General features: G+C 40.0%; 1 protein-coding gene across 4 annotated transcripts in view; it reads right to left on the bottom strand.

The window, feature by feature from the left end:
- Positions 1 to 24,932, bottom strand: part of Mcc (MCC regulator of WNT signaling pathway) — a 406,401-nt gene that overhangs the window by 79,389 nt on the left and 302,080 nt on the right. For all 4 annotated transcript variants that reach the window (XM_003473179.5, XM_063230937.1, XM_063230938.1 and 1 more), the window contains 2 exons: positions 23,677 to 23,790; positions 8,054 to 8,196 (listed from right to left, as the gene is read on the bottom strand). In XM_003473179.5, the coding sequence (XP_003473227.3) occupies positions 8,054 to 8,196; positions 23,677 to 23,790 (257 nt within the window). The remainder of the gene's footprint in view (positions 1 to 8,053; positions 8,197 to 23,676; positions 23,791 to 24,932) is intronic.

A 24,932-nucleotide genomic window follows, 5' to 3' on the forward strand; every position in this document is an offset into this window, starting at 1 on the left:
GGATAAGGGCCAAGGCTGAGGGCAGCTCTCAGGAACAGCGGAAAGGATTCATCCAGGACCTGCTGGGTCCTGAGATTTAAAGAGCACATCAGGAAGGAAGGAAGGAAGGAAGGAAGGGAGGGAGGGAGGGAGGGAGGGAGGGAGGGAGGGAGGGAGGAAGGAAGGAAGGAAGGAAGGAAGGAAGGAAGGAAGGAAAGAAGTCTTAGGGTTGAGTCAAATGCTGAAGAATGGGATCAGTAACAAGAAAAATAATGCTGGATTTTTCATTTAAGCAAATGACTGAGGACTCAGAATTTGGGCTCAATTGTATATGTGCTTAGCCTGCATGAGGCCCTGGGTTTGATCCTTAGCACCACAAAAAAAAAAAAAAAAAAAAAAAAGGAAGAGAGAAAGGAAGGGAGAGAGGGAGGACAGACCAATGGTACATTCAGATCTAAAAATAAAACAGCACAGACTGGGAGGCTTACCTAACAGAACTGATTTTCTCCCAGTTCTGGAGGCTGGGAAGACCAAGAGCAGAAGGCAGTGAGGTCAGTTCTGGAGAAGGCTCCCTCCCTGCCTGGCAGATGGCTGCCTTCTCACTGTCACCATGTGGAAAGGCAGAGAGGTGCACACAGCTTGCTGATATCTCTTTCTATGTAGACAACAGCCCATTACGAGGGCCACACCTTTATGACTAACAAAATCATCTCCTGAAGCCAATCTTGAAATAATATCAAATTGGTGATGAACAGATGAATTGATGTGGAGAGGAGAAGACAGAATTCAGACTATTGGGAAAGGTGTTTAGGGAAACTGCCAGGGCTAGAAGCCAGACAAGAGTGAGCTAGCAAAGAAATGGGAAACAAATCATAGAGCGAAGACTAGCCTGGGCCATGACAGGTAGTAGTAATGGGCTGATCTTTTAAGAGTAGTTTAAGAGAAAAGAAAATAATATCCTTGAGGGAAAAAGATCTTATGCTTAATTTGCAAGATATTTTTTTTCTGTCCAGTTCCAAAGTGAGGTATTGATGCATTTTTTTAGTATCTCCTACCCTAATAATCTCCCCAAATCAAAGAAAAAGTTTTAAAAAGTCACTCAAAACACATGCTTAGGTGAAAAAGTACATATTACAAAGCAGTGTGTATTGTATGATCCAGTTTGTTTAAAATGTTCATGAATAAAAATTTCTAGAACATTTATGTTCAGCATTTATTTCTAGCAGATAGGTTTTAGGCTGCATTATGCAGGATTCATTTAGGAAAACAAACTACACTGGATGATTCAAGTACAAAGCAATTTGGGCAGCTCTGAGCTTGCAAAACTGCTAGCAGGTTGGAGAATAGAAAGGTGGGTGGAGGCCACCAGGAGCTGTCAGACTGACCACATAGCCGTGTTTCCCCAGAAATAAGAACACTGCTGAGCCCTTTGTACCTGACCAGCTCTAGAATCAGGCAAGTCGAGGAAGGACCATACATCTGCATGGCTTGTCAACCTTGGCACCTGCTACCACCATGGCCTAGGGAGAAGGGCTCCTGCCTCCCTTCTACATGGCAGGTACAGTTCATAGGCAAAGCCAAGACTGTGTCCAGCACCCATAAGGTAAGAAAGTCTGGGAAGCAGCCTCAGGGCCCAGGACCCCTTGGAGTCTAAGGACAATATAGAGGAGGTTGGTTTGGTGCCAACGGACAGAAGTTGTGCACTGGGGTCTACACTTTTTGATTACTCAGGGACTGACCCCACACACCCTCCAGGCCACACTTAATTCCCAAATTGGAAAAGCAATGACATCAGCCTTCTGGGACTAACCCTCCACTGCACCAGGTAAGATAACTGGGTAAGAAACCATGGTTCTCTACTGTGATGCTAAGTCAAGTCTCTCAGCACCAGCCCAGAATCCTCCCTACTATATACATCAAGGAAATATTTTGTAGGCTGCCCATTTACGTCAGTCATAGAAACATGGTGAATTTAACCACTACCAAAGATCCCTACATGTCAAAACTTTTGGATTGCTACTGTGGTCTTGTTGACAATAATACACTAACCAAGTCCACACTGATGCTAGCAGTTCACTGGCACGAAAACTCCCATTTTAATTAGGTCATTTCCCTACCCAACAGTTCCAACACCCCAAGTCTTTGAAGTCATCTTTTCTTGGGAGGGGGGGATAGCTTTTAGACTTGAACCCATGACCTTTGCCTTATGCCCTCAGCCCGTATTTTTATTTTTGGATTAATTAGTTAATTAATTATTTTTTGGAAACAGGATTTTGCTAAGTTGCCACCCTGTGTAGGCTGGACTGAAGCTTGTGATCCTCCTGCCTCAAACTCTCACACTGCCGGGATTATATGCATGCATCATTATGCTCAACTTCAACATCATTTAATGCAGTCCCCCACTGAACTTAGTTTTAAATTAATCAAAATGCTATAACTAAAGGAACAGTCTTACCAATAAATGCATCATCATCTCATTGTACTCTTTCCATTCTGTTCTATAACCCATACATTCTAATCCCAACATAATGACCAAAAACTATAGTAAACACTACAGTAAACACAGGGGTTTTTTTTCTTCATAAATTAGAAGTAAAAGACACGTTGCTGTTAATCCCCTCATAGTACTCCTCACTGTGCTTCAAACATACATCCCATTACCCTGGCTACTGTGTGCACCAATTCTGAAAGTCCTTTTCTATATGTGTCTTTAGTCATGCTGTCATGGCTACCTCAATGTCCTGAACTAACCCAAAACAAGTACCTTTCATAACCATTTGAACTATGAGGGAAGAACCCGAAGTTGCATGGTGCCAGACCCATAGAATAAGGTGGGTAAGCACACACTGTAATATTTTCGTGAGCCTGACTTTCTCTAGAATGGCACATGGCAGTGTTCAGTGAAGTTTTTGATCACATGTACTTGCTATATATATGCATGAATGAGGACTTGCAAAATTTCTTTCAGAAAATGACAAAAGGCTGGTAAAAACTCTGATCCTGGAGGCAGCAGCCAGCCCTGCCCTCACGTGCACACCAGCCACCATTAGGATGCTTCCCATCACCAGCAGCCAGCACAGGCTGGGAAATGAGCAGCCAGCCCGCAACAGCACACCCAATGGCCACTATCAGATACCCACAGCCAACACTGGCCAGAAGAACCAAACAGTCAAGCTTCAGAGAAATTGTAGCCAACACAGGAAGTGCCTGGGTCCCCACTACCTGCTGGTCCAGAAGAACCCAGGAAAATATCAAGACAAACAAGCAAAAGGCAGCCTCTGGACCCAAACCCAGGCAGAGCAAGTCCAGGAGATGTAAACACGGAAGATACTGGGAGTCGCGCATCTAAAGTTTCTGAAGTCATGGCAATTGAAGTAAAGAAACAACTTTACAAGGCTATAAAAGAAATTAGGACAGAAATACTATCTCAGGTAAAAGAAGAAATGAAAAACAATTAAAGAATTGCTAAGCATCTCTAAAGAAGACATAGATAGCTCAGGGATTTTGCTCAGTGGTATAAGTGCCTCCCTGGCAAGCGTGAGGTCATGAGTTTGATCCCCAGTACCCCGCAAAAAAACCTCAGTAAGACATAGATAAAACCAGAGAGGAGCATAGGAAAATGAGTGAAACCTTGAATGAACAATGTAAGAAAGATTTAGAATGCATGAAACAGATCCAAAGAGCTATTCAGGAAATTAAAAACTGCACTGAAAGCTGGCAAAATCAGCTGAAAGATACTGAAGATAGACTTTCAGACTTTGAAGATAGGTTTGCAGCTAGCAATTGCGAAAGGAAAGATCTCTTAAAAATAACAAGGAACCAGGAAATAACAATTCAACAGCTGCAACATGATGCAAAGAAAAATAATTTAAGAATAATGTGTCAGCCAAAAAGCAGGGATCAACACAAATGACCCAAAAAGCCTATTTATAGAAGCAATAGCAGAAAACCTCCCAAGCATGGGAAAAGGATGTGACATGCAGATAACTAAAGCAGAGAACTCCAGCTCGCCATAACCAAAATAAATCTACACCCAGACATATAATAATCAAGATCCTAGAAATGCAGCAAAAGGACAAAATACTAAAATCTGGTAAGAGAAAACAAAGAGATCACCTATAAAGGCAAACCTATCAGAATCATGACAGACTTCTCAACACAAACATCAAATGAAAAAGAGGTTGGAGTAAAGTATTTCAAGTCCTGAAAGAAAACAACTTTCAACCCAGATGGGTATACCCAACAAAACTATCTTTTAGAATTAATGGAGAAATAAAATATTTCCATGACAAAGAACAACTGAAGGAACTCATGATCACAAAACGAACCCTATAAAGAATACTGAAGCATATTCTCGAGAGAGATAAAAATGACCATGGCTCCAGAACAGTGGCAGAGGAGGATCACTGAGCGGGGCAGACAATGGAATGGAGGGGAAAAGTAGGCAGCCAATGGCAGGAAAATAGCATGGCAGAGATGTGGCACAGCATGTTGGCCATAACCATTAATGTAGATGGCCTCCATTCACCCATAAAAGGAAATACAGGCAGAGTGGATCAGGAGACAGGATCCATCAATATGTTCATACAAGAAACACATTTAACTCAAAAGAAAATTCACAGACTGAAAGTCAAAGGAGAGAAAACAGTGCTGTATGTGACAGAGAACCAGAAAAAACCCACAGAACAGATAAAGACATGGCACTTTTACACAATGGAGAGTTACTCAGCTATAAAGATATCCTCAAGGCTCTTGTAGGTAAGTGGATACAACTTGAAATCATGCTCATGGGTGAAATAGTTCAGAGTCACATGGGTGACAGCGCATTGTCTCCTTAATATAAAAAACTAAAGGAATTAGTGGGATCCAAATGCGCAACACATCCTGTGAAAGGGAAAGGGGAGAAAATGTCTAAAATTGAAAGGCAGTGGCCATTGTTAATCTATTAGCATGTTTTGGAACCCTGTATTGTTTTCATTGTTCTGCTTAGTTTGGTTTTATTCTGTTTTGTTTGATTTTATTATATTTGATGGCATGGATAGCTATTTCAAAGATAACAAAATATATTTTGGTAGTCATTATTGATTTCCAATCAATAATGTCTTGTTTTGAAGCCCTGTGTTGCTTTCATTGTTTCGTTTTGACTGGTTTTATTCTGTTCTCTTTTGTTTGATTTTATTATGCCTGATGGCGGGCAGTTATTTTGAAGATAACAAGAGGTATTATGGTAGCCATTATTGATTTCCTTTTATCTTATTTTTAAGTCCTGTATCATGTTGATTATTTTGTTTTGATTGACTGTATTGTTTTATTTCACTTGGTTTTATTCGCTTCAAAATAAAAAAATTAAAAAGGAGGAGGAAAAAGGAGAAGAAAAAGGAAGAGGAGGAAAAAGAGGAAGAGGAGGAGGAAAAAAATGGTAAGAATGATGGAATAAGAGTGGCCAAAGAAAAGGGGAGTACAGTGAGGGGAATTAAAAACAATATACCTTTTACTGTAATATGAATTTCTAAAATCTCAATGTTCACCTTCTATTTTTGATCACATCTCATAACTTTCCAAATTTTTATTAATATAAACTTATAAACTAACAAAATCCTCAAATATTTTTTTTATTTTTATTTTTATTTTTTAAGACTAGTCAAGTGCAGTAGTGAGAAGGGGGGAAAGAGTAGAACAAGGAGTTCAATCTGTACTGACTGTGAACAATCAATTGAGATAACTCACTACCTTCAGACCAGCCAATCCTCAAATATTTTGATGCTTTAGCTGTGTGTTTCCAGGTTGGATTTTCTATCTTCTGGGCTATGGTAGACTTGGTGACTCCTAGTCCTAACGAGGAATGAAGCAGGAGTGGTGTGGGACAAGAACACATTTGCACCCCTTATCTGGAAGGAGACGGTCACAGAACCTCCAAGTGAGGTACCACTAACTTTAGTAGGTAGGAGAAGGGTACTGCTTCCGCAGAGGAGAAGCTCAGCAGGGTTTATAATCTGCAGGTACTATGGTGCCTCTGAATCTATATAAAATGCTCTGTATTCTCAACATTTCATCTCTTCCTGTTACTAGTTAACTCTTACCTAAGAAATCTGATGTGACTATTAACTGAACTTAATTGTAGTTCAGCAACCTGCAGTGTCTGATCCTTGGCTACATTAGTCCTGTGGTTATAGAAAATCTTCTAGGGCAGTCACAGAAGGATCCTGTTTCTCTGAATGGGGCCTGTGATAAATTTTAAACTATCTGATTGTCCCCTTAAGCACTTCAATGTTACTTAAGTGTAGATGTACCATAGCTTTCACAGCCTCTGATGTTCCTTTATTAAGGATTCTAAACTTCTCCAATGAGTTCCTAACTCAGGCCCACAGTGAAGTGACAAAAAAGTTTCCAAGAAAGGTAGGACTGGCTTTAGCAGGACCTGACTAGCATAAGAGGCAGTCCTCCAGACCTCAGGTAAAGGAGGCAGTGAGGGCTCATCCAAGATAAGGACCTGGTTTCTCCAGCACAGGGTCATCAGTGTGGAGCAGGAGGTCCAGCACGCTCCTGGAGCACAAAAGACAGCCTTGTCTCACTGGCCCCCACATCTACCCATTGCATAGCCTTGCAGTGTCCCTAGAGAAGGGGTCAGCTCAGTTGCACTATGAAAACTGGCAGAATTTAATGTGACATCTGCACAGTGCAATCTTCTTTTAAATAACAGGCACCAATAAACATTTATGGTCAAGCAGCTCACTGCATTTTAAGGTGCAGCAGTTTAGCCATTACATTAATTTAAACATTTTGAAATCGAGTTTTCTAGGTGATACGTGAAGCATTTTTTTACAACTCAGTGAGTCCATTTGATTTCACCTTCTCAAGTGGTTGGAAGTGTAACATGTTTTAATGGAAACTGCAAATTTGCCAGTGTCCTTGGTTTAGGCTCTTTTAAATCTGCTATAATCATTTCTTTGGGCTGAAAATTCTTCTCTATTCGTGTATTCCTAACCTACAATCACTCTGAAGAGCACGATACAATTTCAATGCCTTAAAGTTCTAAATTAGAATATGAAATTTATTGTGTGGCTCCAGCACAGTGCAAATTTTTCCACAAATTTACCCAGAAAACTGATGCCCCTCAATAACCTCATTGAGAAGCCCCATCATTACTGTAGCTTTCTGAGTTGGAACAAAATGCACCCAAAGTTTCCTCTGACCTAGGACTTCTGGAGGAAGAATTTCAAGCAACAGCCTCTCAAGCCTCTTAATTATGGTGTGTACAAGCACTCAGCAAACAAAGCGCCCTTTCTCTAATAAGGCAGGCGCCATCACTTGCTTTCCTCAGGGCTATTCCCCAAGCACCACTAGGAAGATAAAAACACTCTGGTCCTTGTCTCAGGAACCTTCCCTGAGCAACAGGATAGACGATACCAATGAAGCAGTGTGTGCAGCAGACACAGGGACCACCAACTGATGAGGGAGGGAGGCTGAGTCCTGTTTTCACACCCAATGCACCCACAACTAAGTGTAACTGCAAGGCATCACTATTTCTCAAGTCCCAGATTTCTGAAAAATAAAATGATAGCTCTAATCACGCCCCCACCCCATAGTCTTAGGAGTTTGCTAAGAGGATAAGTCAATGGTGATAAGCAACTTAACATACTTTCAATATTAACAGATTAAATGGAACCCATGTGATGTTTAGTTATAAGCCACATTTGTGAATGTCTTAAAATCTGCAAGGGGCGCACAGAGTGTATCGATCTGGAGTAGACGTGGTGAATGAAAGAGATCACAGGGCCACCACCTAACATACAGGGGGACCACTTAGAATGTATCGATAAAGTATTTCATGCAGCTTTTGATTCTCTACCCTTATCAATAAGCCAAGGGCAACTCCTTTTCTGTTTACCTTCCAAAATTATCAGGAGATCAAAATCAAAACAGAACAGAGGTAAAAGCCCAGGATTAAGAAGGCAAAGAGGAAATGTGTGACAAACTATGAAGGTCTCAGTTACAAAGAAAAAACCAATGTAATTCAAGTGCTGCTACAACTGCAACAGCCACACCAAAGCTGGACAGGCTGGAGCCAAAGTACCTGATGGTGGTGCCTTGCAATCGGTCTATCTTCTTATTGAGTTCAGCAATGATGCTGTGGAGCTCTGTGATACGTTCCTCGTACCGAAGCGTCGTTCGCTCCTGGACATCTTCATGTTCTCTCATGAGATGGGACTGCTCACACTGGGGCCAAGAGAACAGGACAGACATGAAGATGAGTTGACAGATCTTTTCATCAAGGGTCCTACATTTTATAACTTCAAACCATCACTCTCTGTACACCGACTATGCCCAAAACAGAACACATTCCAGCTCATTGACCAGCGCCCCCAGGAGACAACAGGTTAACTTTGTGATGTGTGTGCAGGACGTCTGAGGTGCTGCTTTTCTAGTACTCAGTTCTCTTTTCTAGAACCAGTCCCTCGGCCACTGACTGCACACAGTCTCAAATAGCCTGCTTTCTCTTAGACAAGAGATGGGCAAGCGGCCCAAATTGGATCCCTCAGATATCTTCCTTGGGAATTTGAATCTTGAGCAAATATGAACCCAAGGTCACATGGTATGGATTTCTCAACTGCCTAGGACTGTGCCTTAGTTCCTACTGCTTATATATTACTTTATGGCTGTTTAGTTTCTCTTTTACCAACTCACTCCTTCCTTGTTAAAGTTTGCCAGCTATTTTTTTTCAACCAAACACCAACATACAACATGTCTTATCTTGTTGGATTATGTGTGAGTTTAATGCTTTCCAATATTCTTTCTTCCCAGACCATAAAACCCCAAAAGCCAGCACAAAGTGTTTTTGGAGTTTAACCCCAACCTGTAGCATAAGGCCTGGCTCACTGTGGGTGATCCAGAAGTGTAATGTAATGAATAAACTGCAACATGCAGACTATTTTGTAAAAACAATGACAAAAGAGGCTGAGGAGCTTTCTTTGCTCAGTGTTTGATGGACCAATAGGCAGCAGATGTTATAAAAACATTTTTGTAGACAGAGTTTAAACCTTAAGGAATCTATACTCTTTTTTCATTTGTCTCCACCCTCCTAAGCCGCCACTTATCACTGAGATGTTCATCTCCTTCACATAACAATACAGGGAGGGAGCAAGTCCTCTAGTTGTGTCCTTGTCTACCACCCTGAGCCCTAATTGATTTCCTGTCCACTTGAGGAATTTTAATTTCATTTCCAACAAAGTTTTTCTAAACATAGCTTTGCATTTTCAGGCCTGACAACAGGCAGGGAAATGACTTTTCATCCACTACTGTACCTCTAATGTCCTTCCCAACCCTAGATCTGCCAGATTTCCAAAGATGTAACTCAGGAAAGAAACAAGAAGTTTTCACAGGTAAGCAGAATGCTATACCCAGCCTAACTCAATACTAAAACAGCAGTACTCAACAGAAACATCTAACTAACACAAAGGTATGAATCACAGTGTGACTACAACTATGAAGGGGACCTTCAAAAGCAGCTTGACCAGTATACTTAATTTCCTAGGAGTTACTCAGGGCTCCAGAACCAAGATCAGAGCCAATAAGCTTGTAGCACGCTTATCATAACCTCTATCGGTAGGTTCGGTCAGAAAAATACTGCTGCGAACTGCTCTTTTTAGTAACAACCTGAAGCTCAAATAATCCCCATTCAAGTGCAAATACATGGAAATAAGTGAGGTGAGGATAAAGATGGACTAGAAGTAGGAGCTGCAAGTGGCACAGTGCATATTTAGCATGCATGCAGCCCTGGGTTCAATACCCAGCACCCAAAACAAAAGAGCCACATATATGTGAATGTTTTCCTAACACAGTACCAGGCCATGAACACTCACTCCACGTGTTTAGACCTTTGAAATCCACACTCTATCAAATTTTAAAGAAGCAAGAGAAGTTCACAAAATGACAGAATCTCAAAAAAGTTCCCAAACATTGCACTGGAGCACACCAACAATAGGAACTGTTCTCCATCCTCATAAAACACCTGTGAACTCTTACAACTGGTCTAACTCCCATCCTCAAACTGTAAGGTTGTCCTGTACACATGCACACACACTGGACACCAGGTCCAGATCTTTTAATGATGACAGGATGGTACCCCGTCTCTGACCTGGATTTCATGTCATGACTCCTTCATTGCTATGCTACTGGCTTCTCCTCTTTCATTTTCCATATTCAGTTCTTTAGAGATAGAGTTTTATGTGAAACGTTTCCCTTCTCAAATTCAGTGAGCTCCCTCTCTCCCTTAATCCCTTGCTTTTCCCCCCTTCTTTATGATGTTTACAGGTTAAACAACCACTAACAACAACAGCACAGGTTGTTACAGAAACTGCAAAATCTAATTAACAGTGAGGTGGTCCAGGTGTTTATAAAAGAAAATGACACAAGATAAATGGACAGGCACCAAAAGACAATGCTGGTGTCCCCATGCACTGCTCCAGGCTGCTCAACGAGAAAGCTCCCAGGTTCCAGAGACACCAGATAGAGAGCGAGAACTTGAGGCTGCGTGTTCCACCGCCTCTGCCCCAGCCTCTAACTGGAAAACCTACCTGCAGGGTACGTGTAGGAACAAGAGACAACAGGAAGCCTGATGATTCAGTAAGACCAACGAGCAAAAGAACTCACTCACCGTGTACACTGAGAATGCAAAGGTTCATTTGGGAGTAGTAACAACAATATACTAGGAAAACATTCTCTTAGCTGAGGGCAAACAGATCTAGCTTACACTCCTGTATTTTCCTTTTTTTTTAAATGGCAGAAAGCTCTGTAACTTAACAGTTCCTCTCGCAGCTGTGGCACAATTCTTCATTTCCCATACTGTCTAAGAGGCATTATGTAGCTGGGTGCCGCAGGGGAGGCGATCATGATGAAAAACTTCAAAGGGAGCTAGCTATATTCACAGCACCCATTTACTAAAAAAATCTCAGGCTTCTGGAGAACAAACACCAGGGCAGGAGTGGGTGCAGAGGAGATAGAGGGTAGAGGGGCACCCTGAGCTTCTTTCCCCAGTGAAGGCAGGGGCGCAACACTGGAAAAGTCACTATCAAATCACTCCTAAAGGCTAGGATGGTTCATTCCTACAAATCAACATCCTCTTCCAAACACACTGCACTTCTCTGTGTACATTTACCGTATTCAGCCACATGTTGAGTCAGTGATCTCAAAGCTCAGGGAAAGTGGCTCAAGTACCTCCAGGCTGTGGTGCAGGGAAAGCAGAGCAAATCCTACAGAAGCACAGAGCAGGAGGAGAGGAAGCCACAGGTTCTAACACAGCCTCGCTAAACGGCTCCCATGAAACTGCCCTTGCATCAGCTCCAGGAACACAGCACTTCAGTTCAGATAAGGTGCGAAGGGAGTGGCTGACAACAGGGCTGGACTCAGCCATTCTGTGCACAGGCTCCCCTCCCCTGCCCTGGGGACACCCCAAACAGGCTACAACGGCCTTCTGGTGTGAAACCCGATCCCACCACATTCTACAGTGGGTCCTGACCACTGCTCCCACCACCCAGGGCCATGGAAAGGGTGCCTGATTTCATGGGAACACAGGCCTTGGCCCAGCTCATGACTACACCTCCATTTCACAGCCTCCTATGAACGTGTGGTCAGAAAGCTACATTCAAAAAGGTAGCACAATGAGGCAAACTAAACAGGTAAAAGGCGGCATTACTTTTATGACTATGAGTTATTACTGCAGAAATTTGGAATTTAAAATTTTTGTATCTATTTCCTAAAACATCTATCATTCCTTTATAGTAAAAACAGGAAATTCTAGCATTTTGAAATGCACAGTACACTGCTGTTATCTGGTATGCCAAGTTTTACTTTTGTATAACTAAAACATAGTGACCACTGATCAACCTTTCCCCGCTCTTCCTCTTCTCATCCAAGCCCATGATAACCACAATTTATAAAAGGCTGCTCTTTCTGCAACGCAGCTTCACAGCACCTTCAGGCAAAACCATCTGGCTACAGACATGAGGGTTAACTTCTAGAGTCTCTATTCTGTTCCACTGGTCTATATGCCTGTCTTTCTGTCAGTGTCATGCTGTTCGGATGACTACAGCTTTGTACTGTATTTTCTACTTTCTATTCTTTTTTGTTTTGGTGATTCTACATAAATTTCACAACTATTATTCTAGTCTTGTGAAAAATGTCACTAGTATTTAGTAAGACTGCTTTGGGTACTATGGACACTTTAACAAGCTAATCAGGATCCTCCAATTCAGGAACATGGGATGTCTTTCCATTTCTTCCACCTCTGCTTCTTTCATCTGTGCTTTATAGTTTCACTGTGTAGATCTATTATGTCTTTGGTTCAATTTATTCCTCAGCATGTATATATGTGTATATTTATGTATTGGTAGCTATTGTAAATGGGACCGCTTTCCGGGATTTAAGTTCAGATAATTTGCTTTTGCTACTGATTTTTGTATCCTAAAATTCATTTGTTAAATTCATTTATTAGCTCTAACAGATTTTTTTGGTGGAATTTTTTGGCAGTATCTAAATATAATTTGACTTTTCCCTTTCCAGTTTGGATATTCCCCTTGCCTGTCTTTCTTTGAGTTTTCCTTTTTTGCTTATTTTTGAGATGAATATTTATCATGTTTCAGGCTGCTCCTGAACTCCTGTGCCTAAGTGCCCTCCCACTTCAGGCCCCTAAGTACTACAGCCATGCACACCGTACTGGGCTTTGGGAGTTATTTCTTCTTCTTGCTTGATTGCTCTAGCTAGGACTTCCAGTAACATGGTATGTAAAAGTGGAGAAGGTAGGTATCGCTGTCTTGTTCCAAACCTTAGAAAACTTTTAGCTATTCCTCATTCTGCATAACATGACTGCTAGCTCATTATAGTTGTGTATGTGTAATGTGGAGACACGTTCCTTCTACATCTAATTTCTTCAATGCTTTTGTCATGAAGAGATGTTTAACTTCATCAAGTGTCTTTACTGCACTAAGATAACTCCATGTTTTTGTTTTTGCAGTGCTAGGGATCAGACCTAGGGACTCACACATGCTATACAAGTACTCCACCACTGAGCTGTATACCCCCAGGCCCTGAACATATGGTTTTTATCTTTTCAATATACGGTTGGATTCAACTTTTTAGCATTTTGTTGAAGATGTTTGCACTTATCTTTATCAAGAATACTGGCTCGGGGTAATGCTGTCTTTGTAGAATGTGCTTGGAAGAATTAATTACTCTTCTATACTCTTGTATAAAGAGAACTGGTATTATTTCTTTAAATTTTTAGCAAAATTCAGCAGTGAAGCTACTGGTCCCAAATTTTTCTGTGATAGGAGTCTTTATTACCAATTCAATTACTTGTTCCTAGTCTATTCTTAAGGTTTTCTATTTCTTCATGATTTTTAATCTTAGCAAAGTATAAGTATATAGGAATTTGTTCATCTTCTAAGTTATTACATTTATTGGCATATAATTGTTTATAATGATCTCTAGTGATCCTTTATATTGTTGTGGTATTAGTTGTAAGGTCTTTTTTAACTTCCGATTTTGGTGTTCTCTCTTGTTTAGTCTAGATAAAGGCCAAATTTGCCAGTTTTGCTTATCTTTACAAAGTTCTTTGTTTCACTGATTTTGTTTTCTTGTATTGTAAATTTTAAAAAGTTTTTACCAGCATGGTGCTCCATGTCTGTAATTCTAGCACCCAGGGGGCTGAGGGACAAAGATTGCCAACTTGGTTGCATAGTGACTTCAGGGCAAAATTGAGTTACATAGCAAGACCTTGTCTCAAAAACCCATAAAGGTCTTTATTTCATTTATTTCTCCTCTAATCTTCATTTTTCCCCCTCCAAAATGTTTTAAATTTTTTCTTGTTTTCCAGTTACTTGAGATATAGTCATAGCTTGCTTGAGATTTTGTTTTCTTAAAAATGTAAATATGTGGTCTGTAAATTTTTACCCTGAAAATCTGACCATGTTGAGATTTTTACAATAAATGACAGAAGGCTCATTCTTTTATTCATAAATCCATTCACATCATCCTTGTTCAACTAGTGGTCATTTCTCCTCAGTATGTACATGTGGGGCACAGCATATGGATACACGTTGCTTCTGCATCTGCATCCTCTCGCAGCCAGTGACTAGCAGCGCTGGTTCGGCTCCATCCAGTGCACGATGGGCTTGTACTTCCCCTGGCCTTTAAGTTTAAATACAGCCATGTGACTCATTTTGGTCAATGAGATATGAGTGAAGATACACTGCTTCCATAAAAGCAATTAAGACATTTGTAGGATTTATCACATTCTGTTCCCCAGGTCATGATTACTAGTGACATTCCAGATAGTACTGTCCATTAACTTGGGAGCCAGGGTGAGGCCAATACAGCAGAGTCCCCTGCCAGACCCTGTAAGTTCTTAGTGAATAAAAAAATTAACCACTGATATTTTAAGTCACTGAAAATTTAGTTATCGGTAAATATCACAACTGATAAAATTGTTTTGTGATGAAAAACAGAATAAAAGTAAAGCGACTGATGTAACCTGGGTAACCTCCAAAAAAAATCTTATTCTCCATCAATGGACTGAACTCACAACCTCCTATCCTCTACTCTCTCTTTTCCCAACTTCCTGGGAATTTATCTTTTTTTCTACCATTTGCCTAAAGATCTCCATGATACTGTGGTCTTATACCCTGCAATACTTGCAATGAACTCCAGGAAATATGAATACTATGCTTGATTGTACCAAATAAAAAGTGGGGAGACCCAAATGGCTCCCTCCTCAACTCTCTACTACAAGGACAGAAACAAGCAAGAAGACACAAAGGAGTGTGAGACAGGGAACTCCAGCTCCCCTTTGTCTCTACCACTCTCTCCTTGTCCACTGAGCCAGCTTTAGCTATCATAGTCAATTACTCAGTGACAACTTACTTAACTTCTAAGGACATGAGCAGCTAAGTCAGGCACTTCTTTTTATTGTACAGAAATACCACATACAATTTCAGGTGAACAAGATATGACATTGTTTCAAATAACATGCTCCTGCTTTTTTTTCCCTCCATTATTATAGGTAAATTGCATCCAAGGGTCTCCCTCCTCTCAACCTATATTCAATCTATAACTGATATATCCATGCAGCACAGTCAGAAAGCCTGTAGTTGCAGTATCTTACTTGCCATGAATTTATATAGATCAATATCATTAGGAGCTTTGATTTTTCCTGAGACTATAGACTTGCAGTTTAAAGGACAAAAAAGATGGAGATTAGACATAATAAAACTTTGTTTGGCTTGAATTCCATCTTGTACTCAATATACACCCTGACCCTAGCTCTCCTACCATGCTGAGGGAGCAACTTTAAAATCTATATAAACAGTTGCATCCATCCACATAAATTGCAGAATTGCCCACATGCAAACATACTTTACAAAAAAAAGCAATATCATCATTTCCACCACTGAGAATAAAATCCTGTAGGCTTGTCTCTGTCAGGGATGCAAGCTAGGGTCAAGCCACGAGGCTGCTTTGAGACAGATCTGCCTAACAGCTCCAAGAGCTCTTGCTGGAAAAACCCTGTGTGATGTGGTGATGCTAAGGAGCTTTATGGTTTTGTTAATGTTCTTCACTAGGTTTTATCTTACTCCACAGAGGCCACTGATCTTTAATCATCCCATTAGTCCCGGCTGTCAAGCTGTAAGAGCATTAGGAGTTAGATTCTTGAAAAATGCAATGCCATCATTAATGTGTTAACCCCCTCCACCATCCTGTGTCAGGTGTCTGAACCACTCCCTTTTAAATCTGCTGAGATGTGTTCTGGCCATCAGAGAAATGCAAATTAAAATAACACTAAGATTCTATCTTACTCCAGAAAGAAGGGTGATCATTAAGAAGTCAAATAATAACAGATGCTGGCGAGGCTGTGGTGAAAAAGGAACCTTCCTTCATTGTTGGTGGGAATGTAAACTAATACAACCATAATGGAAATCAGTATGGAGATTTCTCAGTGAACTAAAATTAGAAATTCCATATGACCTAGAGAGTCTGCTGCTAGGTATCTTCCCTATGAGCTTAAGACATCATAACATAGCAACAGATGCATATCAATGTTTATAGTAGCACAACTCATAATAGCTAAATCCTGGAAACAGCCTGGATATCCATCAGCAAACAAATGGACAAAGAAAATGTGCTACCCATATATAATGGAATACTACTCTGCTAAAGAAAGGCAGATTTGAGATGTCTGTAGGAAAATGAATGCACCTGGAAAATATAATGTTGGGTGAAATAAATCAAATCAATAGCTTATATACCATACAGTACCTCTCATTTGAGTGAGGCAAAGTATAAATAAAAAGAATACAGATAAATAGAAGAGGGCAAGACTTTGTATGAGTAAAGTGGGTGGGAAACCAAGCCAGCTAAACAAAGACAAATGCAAATTCTATAAAGGAGAGACACAGCTAGAGCTCTTTACCAAAGAAGAGCATATGTAAATAACAAAGGATGGCAGAGGGGTAAATTCTAATGAAGAAAATATTTGCAAACTACATCTTTATCTTAGAAAATAATTTTTAAAACCCCATTATCTCTATTCTCTTTCATAAAAACTGTTATATTTTCTTCCTGAAAGCCAAGAGGTAGAAAATTCAGATTTGGGATAAAGGGCTTAGAAATAGACAGTGTTCCCAATCACTGCTGATTTCAGAGGGACTCATAAGCTTCTTTTGTACATCCCTTCTGTAGTACTTAAAAATGCAGTAAGTTAATTTAAAATAATTGCTTGCACCAAGAGCAAATACGCTGGAAAAATCAAATCGGAACTATGTACAGTCTTAGCCACTTTCCCACAATGCCAGTCCCTATCAGGCTGTTGGACGCTGGTGTAAATGTGTGTGCAAGTCTGCACATGTTCACTTTGGGAAGTGGGAGTGGTTTTTGCAGTCAGTAAGTTCACAGCAGTTTGTTACACAACAAGAGAAAACTACCAGGGACATACTGTGTCTTCTCTGTCACACTGATTTGGGCTCCTTCCCCTAGCTCTTTCCTTCCTCTTAGTCACTGCTCTCAAAATTCCATCTAAAGACTGATCTCAAGACTGTATATAACGAATGTTCTTTTATTCAGAAACTTCCAATCACCACTAATAATTATTCAACAGATGCTGAAGCTCTTTTTATAATGTCTGATGATCATAACCACCATTTACATGTTACATTTTAATCACAGCACTACAATATTTAGACAGATAGTAAAACTTACTACAGCTACAGCACATAAATATTCACATGAATTTGCTCTTCTACAATCCAGAAAAGCCTCAAACATGAATCATTTACTAAGGCATTTGACACAGAAAGCATAGCACTGCACTTTCATTAGATTTATTTTTTCTAGAATAAATACATCATTAAAAGAGGTACAAGATGACAAGGTTGACAGTTTCCCCTATTTCTTGCCCTGGATTCTAGTTCAGGAACTGGGACTATCTCTAGTGAAAGAAGCAGAGGGTAATTTTTAAAATTTTTTATTGCAATAATGTGAGAACAAGTCAGTGGCACTACCACATCACCACTGGCATCATGGACAAAATCAGCCAACCCAAGCCATTTCTCACAAATGGCTCAAGCAGAAGTGAGTCTGTCAGGGGCTGGGCCAATCCTGGGCACAGTGAAGTGTTCTATCATCTTTTTACCATCTTCTGCCAGGTGGCTTTCTCTTCATAGGTTTCATTCCTTATAAATATCTTGCTGGTCATCTTTTAAGGCTGAAGAATGTAGTAGGTGCCAGCTTCCAGTTGAAGGCATGCGCAAGTATCTTTCTTGAAAAAAAATTCTTTCGATAACAACTAACAATAGTTAGCTTTGGATGGATGTAAAACAAAAACCAGGCACTTAGAACTGGGGGGGGGGTATATTTTATTTTATAAGTACATGTTTGTAGTACATAATATTTACATTCCTTGTGGAAAAGAGAATGGCTGGGATTCCCCGGCATGCTTTGCACATTCCAGTCTCTGTCGGTATTTTACTTCACAATGGCACCTCTGCCTGCAGTGCCTTCTCTTTGTTCTCCACGTGTGCTGGGCTCAGCAGTTCTTCAAAGATCACTTTATACGCTGCCATTTTGTTTTACTTTTTTTATTTGTACATCTTTGTGGTACAAATGTTATTATTCTGTGTGGGAAATGAGTACCTGTACGTAACACATCTTAATTCCTTTGTTTCATTTTTCCTCCCCTCTGTCCCCTCTCCATCCATCCCTTGATCCTTTTTGTACATGCTTGCAATACATGTTTACATTCTTCTTGTGGAATTGGTACATGTACACAACATATCGTAATTCCTTTTTCATCTCCTTTCCCTCCTCTTTCTCCCCATCTCCATTCTCTCCATCTCTTGATCCCCTTTGTATTTGAGAAAGATCTTATCCCTACTTCCTATTATCTTTTATTTTGCTCTTATACTTTGAGTTTCTCATATAACAGAAGTTATGTTACTTAAGCTTTTGTGACAACTTATTTCACTGAAAATTATGGTCTAAGGTACAGCCATTTTCCTACAAATGCTCAACTTTATCTTTCTTTATGGCAAAGTAGTATTCCATTTTAGGAAATACCACATTTTCTTTATCCATTCATCTGTAGATGGACCTACTGGCTACTTCCAAAATACAGCTATTATGAATTGTGCTGCTATAAACATGGCTATTCATGTACGACTATAATATGATATCTTTAACTATTTTAGGAAGACAAGCACAACCACCTTTAACTGCATGTGATCACACATACCTGAAATCACAGCACTGTAGATGTCTGAGGCATACAATCACAGTTTCAAGCCTAACCTGGGCAACTTAGCAACTTAATGAGAATCTGTCTCAAAAAATAACAAGGGGTAGGGATGCAGCCTCACGCAAAGGTTTGGGGAATCAATGCCCCATACTGGAGAGGAAAAAGCAAAACCAAAAAATATTTTCTCTTTAAAACACACTTATTTAAGAAAAGCCATTTAAAAAGTCTCAAATTGTCACTACCACACTATTTTACAAATTTATTCTATCACTATCTTATTGCTTTTATAATCAGAAGGAAAATATTTTAAATAAAAAATCAGCTAAGTTGAAACTGAACATTTGGGGGCTGGGGATTTAGCTCAGCAGCCTAAGTGTTTGCCTTGCAAGCACGCAGTTGTGAGTTCGATCCCTGGTACCGATAAAAAAAAAAAAAAAACATTTTTGGCATATGTAACATCTCATAGTCAGAAAAGGCACTCGTGGCCTCACTAAGCTGTTCACATGACCTTGGGCAATTAGGTTATTTCCCCAGGCTGCCCACCTAATGTGGAAGCAGATGATCTAAGCACAAAGAGTCTTTCTTTATTCTACCTCATTCTAACAACTGGTGATTATGAGATGAGTTTTCAAAAACTTTGCAGTCCATTCTAGAAGGATGGCTGTAGCAGCTTGTTTTTAAGCTCTCTCAATTCTCACATAACATCTACCTAGAAAAAGCAAAAGCATGGAGATAAGGTATACCCTTGACTAACAAAGTATAAGCAGGTAAGGATAAACCAGCACTACCCATAGATCTGTGTGGTGTCTGTACAGGTAGAATCAAAGAGAAACAAGGTTGATGGATTCAGGAATGGGAAAATCCCCAGATAACCAAAAGACGTTCATAGAACAGTGAAGAGACCAATTAGAGAATAGCACCTAGAGCTACAGGGGGTGAAACATTTCATGCAAAACTATGTGCACGCCTGCAAGGGACCTACAGTAAGAAGCTGAAGTCCTGTCCCCTGGAACTTTCTATATATAATGGCTCCCGGGCTCTATCCAGGAGGAGGTGCTGGTGGGAGTACAAAGGAAACTGAGCAGGCTGGGAATAACAGAAACAAAAGAACAGACCCAGATGAAAACAGGCAAAAGAAAGAGAGCCAGCAAGCTTCTGAAAGCAGGTGGTCATACTTTTTACTTCAAGAAAACAACATAAGGCTAAGTGAGCTCTCTCACCTGAGGGGGGTGAAAAGAGCCTTATTTCCCATCTCCTGAAGTTCACTATAGCTATTTTCACATAGAAATAAAAAACAGGGGCTGGGGATTTAGCTCAGCGGCAAAAGCGCCTGCCTTGCAAGCAGGCAGTCGTGAGTTTGATCCCTAGTACCAATAAAAACGAAAAAGACAAAAAAAAAAAAAAAAGAAATAAAAAACAGAAAAGCACTGAAGACAAATCCCATTCCATGTAATAAGAAGGATAACATCCTTACAAACCATGAAAGCATGCCAGAAATCTCAAACAGAATAAAAATTAAAAATACAAAAATAGCTTACTATCTTAAAGGTTTTAAAGAAATCATACAAGGCATAATCAAACAAAACATTAGAAAAATTCATAAGTGAGGTAAAAGAACACAGAAAAGAATCAGAAGATAAGAAATGCATGTCAGAAATGAATACTAAACTAGAAAACACAACCAGAAAACAACCTATGTCTCCAAAAGAAATATAAAATACAGAACAGAGAAGATATTAAATTAAGAAGGAGGAAATATAAAGGATTTGATACAGTGACACCTTAAGACAAAGATGATCTAACAAACAAATACTGGAGTCTAGGAAGACTGTTCTTTAGCAAATGGGAAGATGAAGAGACAAAGAAGGGAAGGAAAGGAGAAAGGGAAGAAAAGATAATCCAGATGTGTGATACACAAGCACCAACTCCTCAAAAAGAATGTAATACTGTGGATGGCAAAACACAGTAAAACAAAGTAAAATTCAGTAAAACGAAGGAATATAATACTATGTGTGGCAAAATACAGTAAAGAAAACCAAAGAGAATAAAACTAATATTAAGCAATGTAATTTCTTTAAAATTCTCTGAAATAAAAAAAAATGACTGTAATACAAAATCAGAGAACACACAGCAAACCTGAAAATATCAGGTCTATCTTAATTAGAATAAGACTTACTCCAGTAAAATTACAAGAATAAGGAAGGAAGCAGGAGCGAGAAAGGGAAAGAGAAGGAGGCAGAGAGAAAGGGAGGTTGGCAGGAAAGGATGAAGTGAGGAAGGAAAGAATTCTCTGGATAGGTAGAGTGAGCGCATACCTTGAAAGGGTAAAAGAGTTATCATCAGACTTCAATAGCAACACACTACACCAAAAAACAATAAAACAGCAATTCCAAGGAAAGAAAATAGGAGCCAAGAACTTGACATCCAACAAAGTATTCTTTAAGTATAAAGGAAACAGATACATTGTTATTAACAAGCAAGACTACTGGGGACATTATCCCAAGTGCAGTTGGAACAATCTAGAAAATAGGCATCAGGCAAAATACATGCATACTGCATTTAAAATAGGTACTGACATAAGAATGCTTGTGGTCATTAAACCAAGAATACTTACAGAGCACTACATAAGAAACCAATGGTCACACTGCCAGTTAGGATCAATACAGTCCAACTGCAAAAAGTTGGGAGAATGAGAACATAAAATGAAGTTCTCAGTAACTACAGCGGTTACAGTGACATTAATGTTATTATTCTGAGACTATTTGAATACAACATGGGATAAAAAAAAAAAGGATGCTAATGGAATGCTCTAATTCTATCATCTCCTGTAACCTTAGTAAGTTTTAGTATGAAAGGGAATACAAATACACTATAGAAATTGAGCAAAAATAAGCAGTAGTCTCAATTTGCATTGGAGGTATTAGTATGAATTCCTAAGGTATTTTATTCATATATACCTTAAATTTAATAAAACCAATTATACCTTTGCATTTAAGCTAATAAATAACTCCTTTATTCTATCCAAAAAAAATCTACATATAATAAACCAGCAAGAAGAAACAAGTACAACTTAGCACTCAGTCAGTGGTCTTGAAAATGTCATTTCCTGCTGAGGAAAACTATGGCTACTTGGAAAACAGAACTACTTAATTCTAGGTTACTTCTAGGTCTGGGGCGAGAAATATACGCTGGGTGCGTTGGAATACCTAGTCAGTTCAGGCCATAAGATTCAGGAGCCAACCTGAAGAGCCCTTCACTAACTAAAGGCAATATAATTTGAGCTTCAGTAAGGAAAACAATTATAATGGTTTGAAATCTAAATATATGAAAATATATCAATTCCTAATATTAAGAAATAAGTAGGCACTTTCATGGATCACAGTGAATCAATTCATCATTTTGAAAAAGATTAAGTGAAAGGAAAGATTCGTGGGTCTAGGTTTTTTCTACGAATTATATATACCATTGTTTTAACAAATAGCAGATGACAGAAACTGTTTCTATATTAATAACAGAAATGGTAGAACTAAAGATGATTTTGTAAGTCACTATGAAATAATGAATTCAGGTAATAAGTATTAACAGCTGCAAACATCACAGAATGATGACCAGGTACTACAGATCTGCTGTTGAGAAAAACACTTCAATGTTTGCCAAAGGGACTGGATAAGAATCTGACAGTGCTTCAGGATTCAGCCTTCAGTTTACAAGGCAGGCACGAAAACATGCTGAATCCCAACCTAAGTTCGCAATCAGCAACATTCAGGATGTGGAAACCTATCCCCAAGCCAACAGCCGGGTTTAACAGATCAATTCACAAGCTAACAAAAAAGGGAGGAAATACCTGTAAATTAAAAGATTTGATTTAAAGGTAACCTCTGGTTTTTAAATGGGCAAGACTAAGCTCTACTATCTAGGGATGCAAACATGAGTGGTAACATGTAAAGATCCAGGAAGTATTACTGTAAAAATCTTAGTGGTTACTTTTGTGGGAGGAGAATGTGGAGTTGGGGAAAGGAGAAATGGAGGGCCATTTAGGAGGAGAGACAAGTTGTTTCTTAACTTGGGCAGTGGGCACACAAGTGTTTCGTGAATGTTTGTACTCCCTCAAATTCATACGCTGGTTGACTCCTGTTGAGATGGAATCAGGGTAGGAGGTGGGGCTTTTGAGAAGTGACTGTGTCATAAGGGTGCAGCCCTCAGAAATGGGATTAGCTCCCTTTTTAAAGAGCAAGACAAAAAAGATAATGGAAAATGCAGATGGAAAAGGGATCTAAAGATGGAGGAAAAGGGTGGGAAGAAAAAAGAATTAAGATGTGTTATATAAATGTACCAACTCTCCATGATAAATCACTATGTACTGAAAAAAATGTAATCACTATGTACTAAAAAAATGTAATAAACATTTTAAAATTAAAAAACAAAAAGAAACTGGGGAGGCATAGCTGTGCTCACTCATCTGTGAGAACCCAGTGAGGGGCTGGTGTCTGTAAACTAAGAGCAGAGTCTCTCCAGGAACAAAGCTGGCAGGCTCCTTTGACGCCAGCCTCTAGAGTTTTGGAAACTACATGCTTGGTGTAGTTGTTAAAGCCACCCTGTTTACGGGTGTTGTGTTTTGTTTTGTTTTGTTTTGTTTTGTTTCATGACAGAATCTTCCCATGTAATTCAGGATGACCTTGGACTCACTGTGTAGCCCAGGTTGGCCTCCAATTCCCAGTGATCCTCCTGCCTCAGCCTCCCTAGTCCTGGGATTACAAGCATGTGTCACCACACCCAGCGTGATGTTTACCATCCCTTCAAAACTAAAACCACTTGCTCATTAAGCTAGAACTTGTTTCGTGGGAATTGGTATGTATAGTCTTTTCTTTAAAAAAAAAAAAAAAAAATTTTAAAATGAAGCTTTCCAGGTCCCTTACCTGGGCCTTGGCCAATTTCTTCTCTAGAAGGTCCCGTTCCCGCTCCGTCTGCTGCAGACGTTTATTAAGCTCCACTATATCTCCCCTGAGAGATGCCAGGGCTGCCAGATGGAGCTGTTGGGACAAAAAGAAAGGAGCATGAGGTTAGACAGTTCAGCACAAACTCGTTTCCTTCCCTTCCGTCTCTGTAATTAGTATAGCCATGTAAAAAAATGTATCATCCAATATGGGACACTCTGGAGAATGAAAGTGCATCGATCTCAGGGGACAATGGATATAAATCAGGTGCCAAAGCAAGCTAGATGATACGGTGACCCTACATATAATAGAAAAACTGTTCTATAGGGGCTGAGGAACTTACTCTTGGACGGCAAGATCAGTCTAGAGAGCAAGCTCCTAATACAAAGGGCTGTTCCTGAGTTGCTGACCAAAGGCCTGCTTGTCTACTTCAGATACAAGGATAAAGTGAACAAAGACAACTTTACTTGTTTATTACTTGATCCAAATATGAACGTTAGATAGGGCAACTGCATTTTTTTTTAATTCAGTCTTCCAATCACTGTCGGCACAACAGACAGGCACTGAGAGTTAAGAAATAGAATGTGGAGGCTCCACATTTTTGTTTCTAGTCTTAGAAACAAAAGCCTGTTTACTTCTTGCCAGTCCCTCCAGCCTCACTGGCCCCCCCAGCCCTACAGCATGCAATAGATAGAGGCTTCCTGTGTGTTCACAGATCCTCCCCAAGGAGCAGAACCACAGTTCTGACACCTGATGCTGTGAAGAGTCAAATCCACTATCCATCCAGACATCCTGCCCAGCCACCTCTCTCAGGTTAACCGGAGATGGAAAGAACGTTCTTCGGCAGATTAACAGGGACATCGTGCACTCCTCTCAGCCTGAGCAGTTCTGCAGTCTGCACACTTATTTCAGTGCCAGGTATTCCTGCCCCACCCACAGCTGCCTTCTGTGGCTCTTGAGATCGGAGAGTGCTACTCATGAGACCTGCCAAGCACGTTCATCTCAGAGCAGCACCCTGCAGCCTGTGACCTCTCTGTCACCACTTTGCATCTACTCTCAGAGTCCAATTAGGCTGAGAACATTCCTTACTGCCGTCCACATTGCATGTGGATAAGCCATGGAGTCAGAGCAAATGCTCGCTCTTTATAAAGCCTATAGGCCTTTCGTTGCTTCTGCCAAGAAGGATTTAGAGTAGGAAAAAAGCAAATAAAGGTGATCTTTAAAGATGGACACTGTAC

This window comes from Cavia porcellus, unplaced genomic scaffold (genome assembly GCF_034190915.1).
Source record: "Cavia porcellus strain 051 isolate PalLab524CR breed Dunkin Hartley unplaced genomic scaffold, mCavPor4.1 scaffold_19, whole genome shotgun sequence".
Lineage (NCBI taxonomy): Eukaryota > Metazoa > Chordata > Mammalia > Rodentia > Caviidae > Cavia > Cavia porcellus.